The sequence below is a fragment of the Fistularia commersonii genome, chromosome 12 (assembly GCF_037954325.1).
Source record: "Fistularia commersonii isolate RoL2024-O1a breed Wild chromosome 12, RoL_Fcom_v1.0, whole genome shotgun sequence".
Taxonomy (NCBI): domain Eukaryota; kingdom Metazoa; phylum Chordata; class Actinopteri; order Syngnathiformes; family Fistulariidae; genus Fistularia; species Fistularia commersonii.
Genome location: NC_141295.1, coordinates 12,694,493 through 12,711,793, shown reverse-complemented (window position 1 = coordinate 12,711,793; position 17,301 = coordinate 12,694,493). Strand labels below are relative to the sequence as shown.

The following is a 17,301-nucleotide window of genomic DNA, read 5'->3' as shown; positions in this document are numbered from 1 at the left end:
CATGGGAGGACAACGTGTAAAATCTCGCCACACTTGCTCGGGCTGGCCCTGCATTCACTGTCCACAACGCTTACCTTGAGATCATGGGTAGGGGCGGCGGTGCGGGGGTGGAGCCAGCTGTCATTGGGCGAGAGGCGGAGGCTCACCTTCGGCTGTTGCGCCGGTCGGAGGGGCCACATGTAGAGACACACAACCATTCACTCTCATAATAGTCAATAGAATTCAAAATGACCTCCCCAACCCCAACAGACCCAACCGCTTTTGGGTTTTAGTTTTGATGGGATGAGAAATGTAGGTGGCTGGTTAAGGGTGTAAGATAAAAACAATCCAACACTTCATTCTGATTTTTTTATTTTCTATTTTTTTTTTTTCATCACAAAGCTCCCGAGAACCCAATAAAAATCCATCACCGTGTTCAAGGACTCCAAGTAATTGAAAAATAATTCTGCACCCTTTATCTTTGCCCTCCATCTTTCGCTTTCTCCTGTGACCACAGGTGACGCAATTGACCAGTCGCCTCTAGACTTTCAACCGGGTCCAATAATCGACTCTGTCCGTCAGTGGAAGAGGGGAGGAGAAGCCGGGAAGATAACCTGATGTCCATCATCCTTTGTCCAACAGAGAGCTGACTGAATATTGAATCGAGGCGGCTGTCGTTCGAGGCGAAATATCGGGAAGGCTCCCTCTGGGAAAATCATCTGTGTCTTTCTGCCCGCCGTTGTTTTCTCTCTTCATCCTCTCACTTTTGGTCACATCGACTCCCGCAGGCTTACGTTAATGTGAACGCTCGTGACTTTCCCGCCAGCTAAGTGGAACCATGACCCTCCCGCCACCCGGACTTTGCTCGAGTGACACTCGCCGCCTCTTGGGAAGACATCTCCGAGAAATCCTCGAACCTCCTCGCCCGCCGCAGTATGGAAGCCGTTCTCGCCCGATCGGGCCCGATTCCTCACCTACCGCAGCGCAAACCTCCTCCCATCGATCCATACGAACCGTTCCCGCGTTTACTGTTTGTCGGAAAGCTGCCCGTGCAGATCGGGATCTGCCTTCTTGGTGTCCCGTTCTCCCAAAACAATACTTGAGCGTGAGCGCTTTTGTGTACCGTTGTTAGAGACAGTCTCTGCATAGCGCCACCTGGCCACGGCGGAAGTCCCTGCAGGGGCACAGGCGTCTGAATTTGGGCGAGCGTCCGGCGCAGCTGAACAGCAGGGGATCCCGCTGAAGTCCGCACTCCCGCCGCATCACGGAGAACGCCGGCAGCACATGGTTGATCTCACTGTCGACCACCTCGCACTGCACCTCCAGCCTGCGGGGTCAAATAGAAAAGCACAGCTCTGCTCAGGCCAGGGGCTTTTTTTTTTTTTTTCTTCCGCCTTGCTCTCGTTTCACGCAGACGCCAATTCGACGGGAAAATAGAGGTTTAGCGAGGAGACGGCAATCGGGCGACAAAAGGGCTGAGAGGCGCGCCGGAGATGTCATTGTGGAAAAGATGATTGGTGTCTGGGAGAACATATTGGCGCTACAAGGACGGGGAACCGAGGAGGAGGCACAGAAGAGCGGCTCTGTAAACCGAAACGAATGAAACTGGTGGATGAAACACGCCGAGAATAAATAAGGAGGCAAAAACTCACAGACGCACACTCTGCGGGGTTTTGGCGTTCGAGTGAAGGCGGCATCTAAAGCAAAAGTTCCTGACTCCACTGTCTGCAGCTGCTGCTGCAAGAAGCCAAAACAAACACCAGCACGCGTGGAATCTGTGAATCCATACCACGTGGATGTATTCTGAAGATTAATAAATGATTTCCTGTTTTCAGAAATGATACAGATAACAAAAGCTGTGATCCATAACGGGATGGTTGGAAACTATTTCCATGCTTTTTTTTTTTTTCCCCCAAAAAAAAGGATTATTTGTCTGGTTGTTTTAGTGACCGAGACATGAAATGATTTAGACGTGCACAAAGGGGTGGAGATCTGGGTGGATGGATGCTGAGGTGGCAACTGCCAGCCAGGAGGACTGGAGGAAGACCAGAGCGGAGATTTATGGATGGAGCCAAACAGGATGTGAGGTTAGTTGGCGTGACAGAAGAGGAGGCAGATGATTGGCTGTGGAGTACCCAAAGGTAAGGAAGGAGACGGAGGACGAAGAGAGCAACTAACAACTAAACCACCAGGCGACACGAAAACCTGGAGAGAGAGCATTTATCAAGAGGAGATTGAAACAACGAGTAGGAGAGCTGCAAGAAGAGAAATCGGTGAGAACATTAGCGGCCATGGCAACAGCGCATACTTATAGATGAACAAAAAGCAGTCGCCAGAGCCTCATCCTCCCCGCCAATGAAGATGAGCTTCAAGATCATTTGGAATTTGAAGTCGCTTTTTTATTCAAGATGTAGTTGGGAGCGACGGCTCCGAGCAACCGAGCAAAGGGTTGGACCGAGGCGGCGGGATGTTTGTCTTCGAACGCTGTGGGAAACGTCATCGTTGCCTTGGAAATTAGTGACAGGTAAAGAAACGCCCCCCGGAGGAGAACGCGAACGGCGAGCCGACGTACCCGCGCAGGGCCTCTTTGTTGTTGATGAAGCGAAAGTGAGCCGGCTCGCAGATGAAGCCCTCCGACTGGCAGGCCTCCACGCAGGACTGGCCCTCTTGAGATACGAGCAGCCGCAGGGAGCTGAGCGGCGGCCAGGCGGCGGGAGCCACCGCCCGGGACGCCCAGCCGAGGCTGGTGGAGTTGGCCAGGCGCACAAACAAAGATCCCGGGTTCTTGCTGCCTCCGGCGGACCCCTGTCTGGAAAAGTTGGTCGGAACAAAGGTCGGCTCTGGCGCGCAGAAGTCCTGAAGGCGAAAGAGATGGATTTTTGCATATGTTATGACTACAGGCCTTTATTCGCGATGTCTGATCGGCCGGCTCGGCTCCCCTCACCTGATGCTGGATGTAGGCATGCACTCTCTCCAGCATCCCCTCACAGGTGTACTCGTAAGGCAGGTACGGCTCAACCTGGAAAACAGACGGAGGAGCGTCGCAACGTGTGTCGGACGGGTAAATGCTTTCGAGAAAAAAAGTTCTGTAAGTTAAGACTGTTTGCAAACGAACAATGAAAAATCAGCAATTTTGAGTGGCGACAATCGCTGGGGGAAGATGAGACGGAGATGTGGAGGTTCTCCTTGGGAGCGAGGAGGAGGCATAGGAGCAGAAACCGAGCAGAAAAAACAAAGAATTACAGGTTAGATCAGGGGTGGGCAATAATTTTGGCTGGCTAGCCACATTTCTTATTCAATTTTTATTCGCGGGCCAACTAGGTATCATGTAAATGGAACAAAATGGAAATTATAATCTAAATATTACATTTTTTTGGCATTTTATTTCAACTTTAAAATCATTAATGATCATATAAATGTACTGACATCATTTTGTATGTAATTATCCGTACAAAACTAAACAAAAGGAAAAAAATAAGGAGCTTCTAAATTCAATATTGATTGAAATTACTTCTTAAAATATTCGAAGAAAACAGTTTGGCAGGCTGGATAAAAAAGCAAAACGGGACGGTTTTGGCCCGCGGGCCGTAAAATGCCCAGGTCTGGCTTCGAAATTCTGGTGGTTTGGACGTGGACAGAGGAGGACGGTGAAGATCTGGGAAGAAGGATGGGATGCTGAGGTTGGAGGAAAGAGGACATGAGATGGTGTGAGAGGAGAGGATGCAGAGCGGAGGCTTGAATGGAGGCTTTGGCGAGCCCTCAAGGGAGCAGCTCAAAGGAAATTACATCAAATTCTGCATTCCAGCGCCCACTGCTCCCTGAAAACACGTGAGATATTTGTTCTGAGCCCTACTAAGACAAACCAGTCGGAGCAAAGAGCAGGTCCTCCATCACTTTTGGAAGTAAAGTAGTTCCACTTCATCGCATCGCTTTTTCCAAAGATGCTGTTGCTCGGGCTACCGAACGTTGTGACGTTCAAGTGGCGATTGCCCGTCCCGCTTCGGGAAAAACAAAGCGCCACTTTGAATTTGGAAACCTTGCGAGAAACCAATTAGCCAGAAAAAACTGCGTTTTAAACAAAGTTACAATTCAGCAACACCGTCGGGGGAGAAACACCAACCTCGCATCTTATGGGTCCCTCGATTCTTCTGGCTTTTTAAAATTCCTCTGAATTTACATATTGTGTTTGTTAAATTTCCGTCTTCTATCTTGTTGATATCAAAAGGGAAACAGATGAATTTTTACATTTTTTTCCTTCGAATGATGCGAGTACCTCCCCTCGTACTTTAAGATATTTAACATTGATAAATTATTGAGAGGATTCTGTGTGTTACCTGCAGCTATTTTGCAAAATATCAAAACTTTTTGGGGGGTTAAACCCCTGCATGCGTGTACGCCACGCCTCCTACACGTGGATGAGAAGCGGGGACAAGTCCTGGACCGGCCAATCAGGGGGCGGCATTAAGAACCACGCAGGCATTCCTGATATTTCATAACAGAAATATGAAGACTTTGGAAGAACATTCAAACTGCACAAGAAAAAGAAACAAAATTACCACCCAGAAAATCATTTGGGACTTTTCTGCAGATCTAGTTGCAGTGACAAATCTCCTTTCTGTTTTAAAATAATAAACTTTGACAAACTGGCAGACAAGATGTATTTCTTCTCGGATAAAAAAGTTTTATCTAGGCAAAGTCAAACAGAACGAGGGTGCGTTTTTGCCCCGGCGGTGTCGGCGAGAGGCGGACCTTCGACACATCAAACGGCCCCATTTTACTGCATTATTTAAAAAGACCTGCCTTCGTAAATGATTCGCGACCAAACTGAATCCTAATTTCCGCTTTCGGGAATCAAAGCCGTCAAAACGTTAAACTGCGCGTGAAATCAGACGCGGCCCATTTTTCGGTGACAGCCGAAGCGAATACGTGATGACGCGCTCCAAAAAAAAAACAAAAAAAAAAAAACATTCAGCACTTTGCAAATGTGATCAAAGACTTTGTGCACAGAAGCAGGAAGTAAATAAGCAGAGAGGGACAAACAAGGTCTTTGCAAAGACAATCTATTCAACGCAGATCCTCCTTTCAATATCTGGTTTACCTTTCCCAACGCTCGAGGCCATTGTGAGAGGGAATCGGTGTTTCCTCGCCGAAAGGTGCAAGATGTTGGGAAACGTGGGATTACAGGGACATCCGTTTATTTATTCATTATCTGTGCTGCTGTGATTGGGCCAGAGGCCGATTTCCAGTCGATTGCAGGAACGCAAACTGGCACGCAAACATTCAGTCACACATTCAAATGTCGCATGCAAACATTCACTTCACCAGCACAAACAACCATCCAACCTCTCATTTACACTTCTGGGCACATTTAGGGGTCTCCGGTAAACCTTCTACTTGTTTTTGGACTGTGAGAGGAACTACAAGCAGACCTGGCGAGTGCATGGAGACCCCACACAGAAAGGCCCAATCAGGGAGCTTCTTGCTGTGAGGTGGAAGCGCTGATCTCTCCATCATAGTTTGTAATTTTACGCCGTAATTATTCCAGAGAGAATCCTGATTTCAGGCTTAGTAACGGTTACAACATCCTATCTGTACGTTCATTTCTCTGTTTTGCCTTCTGCTGGTTCTTTGAATTTCCCCTCATGTGCTCCTCAGTCAAACTTGCTCTTGGTATTTACTTGGATACTTTCAATTAGCCCACATTTCCAGCGTCAAGCAGTTTGACACGGCCCGTTCAGCTCGGAGTCAGAACAGAGAGCCAGAGCGCTGCGTAGCGACCGGGGCCTGCGTCACCACGACAACAGCGACTCCATGTCCAGTAAGGTTGTCACGGTTTCATGATGAAGCAAAGCGAGAAACAACACAAATGTCGTCCAAGCACATGTTGCAACCACCCTTTGGGCAACGCAGGGTGTGATTTATGATCCTGGCTTTTGCCCGAAAGGTGAAATTAAGCTTTTAAATACATTTTAGCGGAACCTTGACTAACAGTGGAGCAGCATCTCGAAATCTGTGCTTAAAAAGGGACTGAGACGTGGGTGCCGAATGAAGGAACACGGCCAAATATCAGAAAAATCCATCCGCAAATAAAGAAATGGCATTAACAGGAGAGAGAAACAGAGGCGTTTGGGTCCTATTTACATAAACAGGTTCAGCCGTGTGAGTGTGTGTGTGTGTGTGTGCACGTGTGCCTTCACAGCATATGTACGTAAATGTCAACACCGCCCAGCGATTTAACCTTAACTTTCAATACAAAACCAAAAACAATTTAATTATATCACGGGTACATTTGTTGGCAATTCAAAACAAACCGTCACTTGTTTGGATGAATCTGTAATCTGGACGCTCAGAAGAAAACAAATTTATCTCAAAGAAAAAGGCACATGGAGCACACATGCAGCGGAATTGCCCTCTTGTTACCTTGGTTCTCATGATTTCTCTGATGGCAACGTCGAACTCCAGAGAGTTGTTGTAGTCCACCGTCATGACATGGGGTTTGCCGATGTACTGCTCCGCGTACGGATGCTGAGAGGACACCTAGAGACAACGCACGACACGCAGGGCAGGAGGTAAAAAGTGAATAAATTAGCATTTCACATGTTGGAAGGCTAGCTGCAAAAAGTCAAAGTCAGCTTTATTGTCAATTTCCCTGCATGTACTGGCCCAACATAGGAATGATGAAGACGTTTCTCACAATCCCACAGTGACATGAAATTAACAAAATAATATTAACAGAGTGCAAATTTGCAGTGAAGTGCACTGTTAGATTAACATGGCATGAGAGAGGGGCAGCACTTTTTTTTTGTGTGCAAAGGTCAGTTGGGAGAGCGAGGGGATGCTGCTTCCACACCCGAAGCCATTTGGATTTTTTTTTTTTTGTAGAGTTTTTTTTTTTTTAAGTCTCGTTGCAACCTCACAAATGTCATGTTTGAAGTTGTTTTTCCCCTATAATGCGTAAATGTTTCAATTTCTCAAATCGAGGTTCCCACTTATGACTTTCCCCATCTCACTGTGTATCTTCCAACATATTTTTTTTGTTGTTGCGGAGAATGATCGATCCTTACGGCAGCTGGACGTTGGTTACAGTAGTCATTCAAAACTGGAAACTGAATTTAAGTTACTTAATGAGCGGGTGTGTTTCAGTTGGCTGTGTTATTGTTGGAAGCCGTCTTTCAAATTTATTTATCACCAAAGCGCTTCACGTCGGGTGTCACACGGCGATATGGGCCGATCGTCGGAATCTGGCTGACGCCCAATATGATGAATGACAAGTGCGAACGCCACATTAGATTCATAGACGCCAAAGAAATGTCATCCTGTTTAACGGGGAGGTGGCGGGGCTTCGGGTTGTGACGAGTCCGTTCCGACCCACCTGTCCATCATCTCGAGAAAAATATTTACATACAACCGATGGGACCCCATTAAGGAAATGGTGTTTTCAGCCGCCGCTCTGGATGAGAAGAGAATTCGCTGCTGGAAAAAGTTGATTAGATCACGCCACAGTTCTGATTTGGGGTTTTGTGTTGCAGGCATACAAGAAGGTATGAAGTATGAAGTGCATGCAGATACAAACTGATATTTGATGGCAAGCTTTTTTTTTTGGTGTAAGGTTTAGTGCAAAGGTCGGTCAGGAGAGCGAGGGGCCGCTGCTTCCGCACACGCTGCCATTTTGGATTATTCTTTTTGTATAGATTTATTAAGTCTTGTTGCAAACTCACAAATGTCATGTTTGAAGGTCTTTTTCCCCTTTAAATGTTTTAAATTTCTCACTCCAGGTTCCAACTTATGACTTCTTCATATCTCTAATGTCATGGAAGCGTAGCAGCAGAGGTTTTTCTTTGTGCATAGTTTAGTGCAGTGGTCAGTAGTAGTACCATCATGGTATAATGGTATATAGTGGACTCTCAGTGCAAAGTAGCACTAGGGGAAAAAAAAAAGTGGCAATGTTTTGATATGTTATCCAAGCCCAGTACCAAATTTGAGGACTTTCTGGAAGTCAAAATTCTGGGTCACAAAAGCGGATGGTGGTGAAGGAGGCTGTGAGCTTCACCTCTCTGGATGTGGGCTTCCCCCTGAAGAACTCGTGGTTGAGTGAGCTGTGCGGCGGGCGGAACTTTGGCTGCAGGTAGATGCATCCATTGGCGATTGCTTCAAGAGGAGCGGGGCCTTCGTAGGGGAAGCCGAACCCAATGAAGAGCTGACGAGGACACAATGAAAACGTTATATCTATTATGGCAAATTTCGACATATCAAGTTAGCTAATGGCATTGATTCTAACATTCGTGCATACCAGTTTACATTTTTGGAATTACGATTGTATAAATGATGGCTATTGTATTATTGTCCACCAAATGTGGGCAGATAAAAGACAAAGTTAACAGCAAAGCCATCAAAATGGTTTTGGAATATTGAATATCTTGCCTTGGCTTTGCGCAGCAGCTGCTGCAGCTCATGCTGCGGCAGGAGACCGTGATTCTTCACGAACGGTGGCACCTCCGGCGGCCTCTGGGTTTCATAGTACACTGTGCCATGCACTTCCATGTATCTATGGAGAATCTGCAGGAATCCCTCCTTGCCCTGGTTAGAGGGGATAATGAATACATGGGCTTGGAAGATTGAGGATGTAGCCTGAAGAGTAAGCAGAGCAGGCTATCTGGAATAAAGGGGTGTTTAAAAGTCCAGACTTGTGTACCGCTTTCCTTTGTGAGCTCATGACTTAGATGTATGCTATCATTATTTTTCATACAGGGGGGTGGCACAGGGCCCAGACCAAAACACATGCTGCAGAAGGGGCAAGTTGGGGACGGCAGGGATTCACCGGGGTCTTTTCTTGACATCCTTCTTTTTTTTTAAGTTGGAAAAGGACAAAAGAGATTTTAGTGTCCAATCAGGCTACATGTGAAGAGACATTGTGTAGCAATCACAGTTGCGGTTACTTTCCATTTGATTTACTTGTTGCTCTACAACGTAGGTTGCCCCTGCAGCATCAACATCTTTCATTTCACATTGTGAAATCTTTGACAAGGATGCACATTGTGAATTTGAGGACTGCCCAATATTTGCTGCCATGGTAGAATGGTGGTCAAACGGGTCAAAAAAAAAGCCATGACTATTGCCGAAATCTCCTTATCGTAACAACCGGACTTGACTTTTTGCTTCCCAGATGAACCTTGAGCAGTTGGCAGCCATCTAGCTTTGCCAGGGGAGCAGTTAAGGGTTCAGTCTCTTGCTCAACAACACTTCGACACACAAGGAAAAGCCAGGATCGAACCAGGATGGTTCAAAGAACAATCGCTCGACCCTCTGCGCCAGGCTGGCCCTACATTCCAATCCGGTAACTTCCACATGAGCCTCAGTCCATGCAGCAGGTTTTACTCCTTTATTTAACATTCTGAGAAGTCTGGCTTAACCTTTTCACATTCCATTCAAGGTAATCCCCAAAAGATGCTCCTCTGTCCCCAACATACAACACCCCTGTTAGCATAACCCTTTCGACCTGGTTTCTGCCCATCAAGTCTTCCAGTTACATACCAAGCTACCATAACCTAGAGCCGCCCAAAACCCTGGTAGTTATATTTAGATATGAATACAAATATAAATAGAGAGACAACGTAATGGAACAGTAAGGGGGAAAAATAGACAACTAGAACTAAATGACAATATAAACAGAGTGACCATAGCAATGAAAATAAAATAAGTAAACAAAAATAAGCTGGTGGGCTGGGACCAACGAGGATAAGAAAGGCAGCAGAGTTAGGGCATGACATGCGAATGGATGAGGTAGTGAACGGGGTGAGGTAGGGAGGTTGTGGTAGCACAGATGCACCTCTGGCTGGTCGGAGTTTTGTGCCGTCCAGATTGCTCTTATACAGTCCCATGGCCGTGGGCACAAAGAAGCATCTGAGGCCCTCAGCTCTGGACTAGGGTGGGATGAACCGTTGGCTGAAGGAGCTGTGCGTCAGCGTCACTGTGTCGTGCAGGGGTTGGGACAGCTTGTCCAGGATAGCTCCCAGTTTGTCACCACCATTTCAGTCCCACCATCAAGCAGACTTTCCTCAATAGCTTATTGAGCCTGTTGACTTCACCAGCCCTGGCACTGCCCCACCAGCACACTATAGCAAAGAAGAGTGCGCTGGCTACCATAGACTAGTAGAAGGTCTTGAGGAGCCCGCTACGGATGCAAAAAAACCTCAGTCTCCTCAGGAAGAACATCCTACTCTGACCCTACCAGTAGATTACATCTATGTTGTGTTGCCAGTACATTTTATGGTTGATGTGGACCCCAAGGTACTTGTAGAGAGTCCACAATCTCCACCTCTTCACCCTGGATGGTGATTCCATCCGTGGTACATGTCTCCTCGGATTCTTCCAGAAGTCCACGACCACCTCCTTGGTCTTGGAGATGTTGTCTAGGAGGTGGGTCTAGTTGCTGCACTCAACAAAACTAATAAGAACCACCTGCACGGACTGTTTACCTGCTGGTTCACAGTTCTCTGTATTCACACCGCTGCAAGTTTTATCCCGGCTCCATCTTTCATTCACTGCCCTTCATTGTGCTTATTTAGCTGAGATTTGTGATGAGCGAGTAACTGAGTAAGACCGACCGACCCCCATGATTCCCAGTGCTCTCCGCTGAAAGACCCAAAAGACGATAGGAAAAGTTTTCGAAGGTGGCCGACGGGCGAACTTTCAATTTCAATCTTATGTGGGATGGGTGTGAGAGCAAATACACACTTGTGAGTCAGGTGTAGCTCTGGGACAGAGAAACGATAGAGCATTCAGAGTTAAGAGGCTTACTGCAAGCCCGTGCTGCGGTGCGACCACCGCCACATCACGATTAGAGGCTTGACCGATCGATTGTTCCCCCCCCCCCCCCCCATGGATTCCCCCGGGCAATTACAAGTTTTAGCTCGAGTGCTAAGTGTTTTTGCGGCCGAGACGGCGCCATGCAAGAAATGCCACGGGACGCCTTACCAATGGCATAACGTGCTAAGACACAAAAACTGTAACATTTACTCAGGGTTGAGATTTTCCAACAGATGGGTGGTGGGGTCATTTGCATCTCATCATGGAGACATCTGGGCGGGTAGGAGAAGCATACCGATGAGATGAGGAACTAAATCAACCACGTCTTTCTAAATTGTTATATACATTTATACACTAAGCTTGGATTCGTTAAACGCCATAAATCATGACTAGAAAATAAAATGCACAACTGGTGCCACAGGAGTCTTAAAGAACCCCTTTCATACTGCTGGAACTTTTTGCAGCTTTTCAGGATTTTTAACAGTTTCATGGGAACGAGGTACCGTAAGGGATTGGTGGGACTCATAAGCTACAGCCATTATCAGACACTGCGCCTTTTTTTTTTTAAATTTATTGTGGTCACCGGTCAGATGTTTCCTTGCAACAAAATGGACACGACCGGTGAGGAAATAGAGCGACAAAGAGGCCTGAGGTCTTCTGGCCTGCTACGCCACAGAGTTTCCGCGGCAAAACATTTAACATTTTGGCCAAAATAAGCATGGTGTGAGATAACAGCAGGAGTTTCCACACAGCGAAGCTGCGCGAGGGAAAATAAAAACACTCCATAGTTGTGAGTAATTATTATCGGGGTTATTATCCCCGCCATGCGGAACAAGAACACTGTGGGGGCTTCGCTCTCCACGTTGTCCTTTTCGTGTTTCTTTTCTTGGCGGGAGTTTTGCTATGAACATACTTGGAGTCGGATCGTTCTTAGAAACGTTCTTTTTCTAAAGCAGCTGTAACGCTCAGATCTTATTTTAACTAGATAACAGTGCTATCATGCATGCTCATCAAACATGAGATGCACATTCATTCATTCATTTATTGTCTGTACCCTTTATCCTCACGGGGTCACAGGGGACTCAAGCAAACAATCAGCCACCATTAGAATTTTTGTCAAAATCTAGTTACTGCAAATGGACTTTCTTCACTTGAAGACGTTTCAACCCTCATCCCAGAGGCTTCTTCAGTTCTAATGACTTGTGGGGAGTTTCTCAATATAACTAGGTTATGGTAGCTTTTAATGTAAATGGAAGAGTTGATCTGCAAAAACTAGGTCTAAGGGGGTTGTTATGCTAATGAATGTTCGTTTGGACAAAGGAGCTACAACTTTCGGGGATAACCTGGATTTGAATGTGAAAAGGTAAAGCTAAACAAAGGGGTGACACCTGTTGGATCACACAGACTGAGGCTCATGTGGAAGTTGATCTGGTTTTGGTGGTGGATCTTTTCTGGTTGTTTGGAGGGTGCAGATGGGCCTGCATCCTGTGTGCAAATCTGTCTTAGCATTGATCCTAGTATGGCGTTATACGCTAGTGAAAGGTTGTGCCTGAAGCCCCATCCTCTGTTCAGTGAGTTTTTTTTTTTTTTTTTTTTTTTTTTTTGACAAAGATGGCTTCTTTGGCAACTCCTGAGAGGTGAAACATCTTCAAGTCATATCATGATCAAATAAATTACTCGATAAATAAATCCACTCCACATAGGTAATCTAAAAGGATATGATACTCCTGTCTGGTGCCAGTCAAAAACTCTAGGTCTAACCTCATTGTATTAGTAAAGACATGGCAGGAGCCCATTTTTTTTAGAACAGACAGGCTTCAGAGATCTTAATGAATATGTAACTCGCTCCATCAGGTAAATGGTTTTTGGATCCATGTATATTATGTAGGGGGATCCGGTTTTAACCACCTGATAGTTATAGCTTTTAATGCTGCTGTGAACAATATGTTTGGGAGGTGTTTTTCATTCTTTCTATCTACACCCATAGGGGTTGCTCCTAATAATGCAGTTGTAGGGCTTTGTGGAATGTTTGACTTGCAGTTCTGAAGAACTGAAGGAGCCACTCAGATGAAGGGTTTTCAAGTGAAGAAATTCAAGTCCGGTTCCCAGAACAAGAATTCATCATGACCTGGATGACTGAGAACCTCTACAGACACGGCTGCTGTTGGTGAGGACAGTTAGTGGCAAATAATGGAGGCACACAACTCACTTGTTCACAACTATAGCTAATTTGCAAGCATGAAATGGACGTGATGAAATATCTAAAAAAATGAATAAAACTAATCATATCTTACCTGGAGCTGAAATGATAGGCAGGCACAAGAAAGGGGAGAAAAACAAAGAGACTTCAGTTTGAAAACAGCACAAACATTTTGAAAGGAGGGGAGAGAATATAGATTTATATTCGCACTTCTAACGGCACTTCAGCTTAAAGAGAGAGGCTGGCCAGTGTTAGATTCTAACGCAGCAGGCGACCTGGGAAATAGATGGACAAAGAAAAGGGAGAGAGACTGAGAAAAGGAGCGCATGTGTCTGTGCAGGCGGGTATAGAAGCGTTTGCACAGATACACATTTCTTTCTTCGAGATCCGAGATGGATTTGATACAAGCCAAACAAGATTTGATAGAACGGTAGACTTTCGGGCTGAATCCAAGGTGTTTAACAGAATGTATCGAATGAATTTGAAAGTCGCAGCGATTGTCATTCAAAGGCCCGGTGTTTTTTTTCTTTGGCTTAAAATTGATTCAAACGGCCGAATTCAAGCAAACAAATGGTTTTGAGTTTATTGCATCTGGTGGCCTTCAATGACACTTCATTCAATGGGGGACACACATTCGTCCGAATAGGTTCTGGATTTGGAGTCTTTGGACCGGCGACACCAAGATTAGCTAGTCTAAAAATGAAAAGGGAGACGTGAGAGAGAAAATCATTCAAGATGGATGGTCAAACACCGAGGGAGGTGTCGCGCTTTAGCATAAGGAGCAATAAAAACTGCAAAATTTTCTGCCTTAAAGGGCCGACAAGTTATCTGAATGGAGGGCACGTTGTGTTTTCAGACGGCTGTTCCACGGTGACTGCACATTTCCCCCTGAGCATAGGTTGCAATCATTTTTTACAGTTTGTATAGTTTGCTGTGATGCCTAAACTGTTAATGCGACATGTGCTTTATTTTATTCATTTATTTCTTTTTCAAGAGCAATTTCTTCCCACGGACAAGAACGTTCACCGCTATGCAAACCAGAAACCAGTCCAAGTGCAATAAATTCACTGGTGCACTGGCGCTTATTTAAATATTTTCCAGCTTATTTATTCCACTTCGTTTCAATGTGTATATACTGTGTATTTATTATAGAGTAGATTATTGTGAAAACAATGCGTTTGATGTTTGTACGCGTCTGTGTGTGTGTTTTTTTTATATAAATACTGCACCCTGGAGTTGCAAACCAAATTTTCTTTTTTTTCTATAATAATTTATAATTTTACTATTTATAGGAATATATTTGAGAATTTGAACTTTGGGAGGTATGTTGTAAGTAGTTTTAATATGACAAAAATGTTCATTTTATGCAAACGTCAAACTTTAAATAGCAAAATCAGAGAAACTGATAATTTTGGTGGCCCTTTTTTTTCTGGAACTGCATACATATTTATATATAACGTAATTTCTGGACTATTGAGCGCACCTCAATACAAGTCGCACCGGCTAACCTATCGCTATCTTGGGCTTCCTCCTGCGGACTAAAACCGACAAAGTTGTCTTCTTTGGTGTCGGAGTTGAACAGATTCGGTCATTTCATTGGTCCAATGTGACGAGGATAAATGTTTTAGCTCATAACCCCCCCCCCCCCCGAAAAACAAAAAAAAATCCATGTATTAGCCGCACTGTTGTTTAAGTGGAAAAAGTTGTGCCTTATCGTCCGGAAATGCGGTATATGCATTTAGATTTATTTATATTTTGCCATTTATTTTTATGTTAATACCAGTCTGATTACATGATGCTACCTCTAATATGTGAATGTACCTTCCACATACTGGCCTCCTTCCCGTACACCACAGCCATGTTGTCCACCTTGTGCTGCTGGATGCTCCTCTTCTCAGTCTCATTCAGCTCCTCGGAGACAAACCCCATGAAGGAGTTGTCTGGTGTGTGAGCTGTTTTTCGTGTGCGGTGAAAGGGGGTGGGGGGAAGAAAAGCGGCGTAGCGGTAAAGAGAGACGGGGGGGATGAAACGGGATGAAAGAACGAGGGGAAGAAAGAAGGGAGACGTTTTCATTGTGGCACAGCGGAAAGACAGAACAACACCGCCGTGTTCCTGCTTGGTTTTATTTCAAAGGCGACCATCTGCGGGGCGATTACGTCCCCCCTTTTACAGAACGGCACTGACAGTAAGCCAGCTCCGTTCAGCTCCGTGTAAACCTCTCGGCTTAGGAGCGATGAATTATACGTCTAGTTTTATATAAAGCATGCTTCTTAGCATCAGTTGCTAATGTGGATTCCGAGCGATGGATAACTTTGCAAAAACGTACTTTCCGCGACTAGTCGCGGTGGATGCTTTCGAGACGGCTCGTGAATCGATATTAGGGAACGTAAAGGAGGTTGGGGAGCCCGTATCGACATAAAGAAATGATTCTATTAAACGGTGACTGGACTTGTCAAGAGTAAATTATGCCGCGGATGTTTCGGTCAGCAGCGGTCAGGGTGGAGTGGGCAGGGAAAAACCACGAGGGCTTTGAAAACTGCAGATCGGGCAAGCTGTGCGACGCGAGACGGCCGAGGCAAAAGCAAGACGGTGTGTAAGCGGCTGAAAATAACTGCATCAAACGCTCCACCAGTCTGAACCTGTCAAAGAACGCCAAGCCGTGGAAGCAGGAGTCGTGAAATCAGTTTCCAGCTACGTCAGCCCTCCTTGTAGGTGACAGCTTCCACTATTATATTAGAAAACACACACAGAATAGATGCATAAATAATACTTGTTATCGTTTCTTACGGAACATTGTCATGTACTGCCTGGCGTTGAGGTTCCAGTAGCCCCAGTTGGTCCGATAGCCGTGCAGCGTGGCGTACTCCTCGTGGTTGTAAGCCGGCTCCGTCCCGAAGGTGTCTATGACTCGGATGTGACATCTGGGAGAAAAAAATAAACACTTGCTATGGTAACCGTCCCACCAAATGTATGTTATTTTTGCTAATGTTATGTTATAATAGTGAAGAAAACATTATTGGATACAGTAGTCTATCGTGGAAGTTACGTTCCACGAAAACAATCGCGATAAATGAAAAATTGAAGTAACAATCATATTTTTATTTGATTTCTTATAACATTTTTAAGATTTAAGACCCTCCCCACGCTATTATTAACCTTTTCTTACAAACCAACCATTTTACGGCCCGCGGGCCACATCTGTCCCGTTTTGCTATTTTATCTGTGCCGCCGAACTATTTTCTTTGAATATTTTAATTGATATTTTTATTTTATTTTCAATCAATATGAATTTAGAAAGTAGTTAGTTTTTCCTTTTGTTTGATTTTGTATGGATGATTACGTACAAAATAATGTTGGCATATTTTTATGATCATGAATGATTTTAAAGTTGAAATAAATTGCCAAAAAATGTAAATATTTCAACTGCAATTTCAATTTTCAATTTACATGATACCCAGTTGGCCCGCGCATACAAATTTAATAAGAAATGTGACCCGCCATCCACAATATTTCCCCTATCCTGCTATAAAAACTTATTACACACAAAGTGGCAAATATAAAAATGTTTATAAAGCACAGTCTCGGGTGCAGTACTAACTTGTGATATTTGGCTAAAGGTACAACTTTAGTCAATCGTTTATCGCGGGGATGATTGAAAATCTAGGATGCAGCGACCATATTTTTATTGTATTATTTATATATATTTTAAAACTTTATGACCCTCCCCACACTCTTATTAACCTTTCCCAAACTATTATAAACTCTCCCGATACTCTTAAACATGGATTAACTTGAGGAGTAGCGGGCGCATGTCGATGTGAAATAGACGAAGCAAGATGCTGAATGCGTGCGCAGGAGATGCAGAGAATGATGCAACCGTCACTGAGCCAATCAGATCCCAGGACACAGAACACCGTGCTCTGGTTGGTTGCCATCCTAGAAGATGCTTTTTTTACTATAAAAATAATTGAGATAACAAAATATGTAAAAATACATACGGGCAAATACGTCATGTGGCAAATACCTGTGGTAAAGAGAAAATCTGTGCTATAAAATATACAAAAAGTTAAGAATCTGCGATCCAACAAAAAGGTGAACCGTGATATGGCGAGGGAGTACCGTACTTCCATTTTCACAAAAACAGGGCAGTAGCCACTCGCTTGCATCATTCCAATATGTTCACATTCGTATACTGCGATGCTCCCAATTGTAAATGGGCTCCACTGATGTAGCTTTCCAGTGGATAGCTTTCATTGCTAATCTTGGGGCACAAGCACTTTACCAACTGAGCTACAGCTGCCTCCTAACACTGTATA

The 17,301-nt window shown here is 44.9% G+C and overlaps 1 protein-coding gene across 1 annotated transcript in view; it reads right to left on the bottom strand.

Annotated features, from left to right (window-relative positions):
- Nucleotides 1-334: 334 nt before the first annotated feature.
- Nucleotides 335-17,301, bottom strand: part of LOC147228864 (alpha-1,6-mannosylglycoprotein 6-beta-N-acetylglucosaminyltransferase B-like) — a 100,603-nt gene continuing 83,636 nt past the window's right edge. The window contains exons 10-17 of the mRNA XM_086157167.1: nucleotides 15,773-15,906; nucleotides 14,807-14,937; nucleotides 8,401-8,556; nucleotides 8,030-8,176; nucleotides 6,400-6,516; nucleotides 2,924-2,998; nucleotides 2,552-2,835; nucleotides 335-1,306 (exon numbers count right to left, since the gene is read on the bottom strand). Of these exons, the coding sequence (XP_086013293.1) occupies nucleotides 1,108-1,306; nucleotides 2,552-2,835; nucleotides 2,924-2,998; nucleotides 6,400-6,516; nucleotides 8,030-8,176; nucleotides 8,401-8,556; nucleotides 14,807-14,937; nucleotides 15,773-15,906 (1,243 nt within the window). The 3' untranslated portion in view covers nucleotides 335-1,107. The remainder of the gene's footprint in view (nucleotides 1,307-2,551; nucleotides 2,836-2,923; nucleotides 2,999-6,399; nucleotides 6,517-8,029; nucleotides 8,177-8,400; nucleotides 8,557-14,806; nucleotides 14,938-15,772; nucleotides 15,907-17,301) is intronic.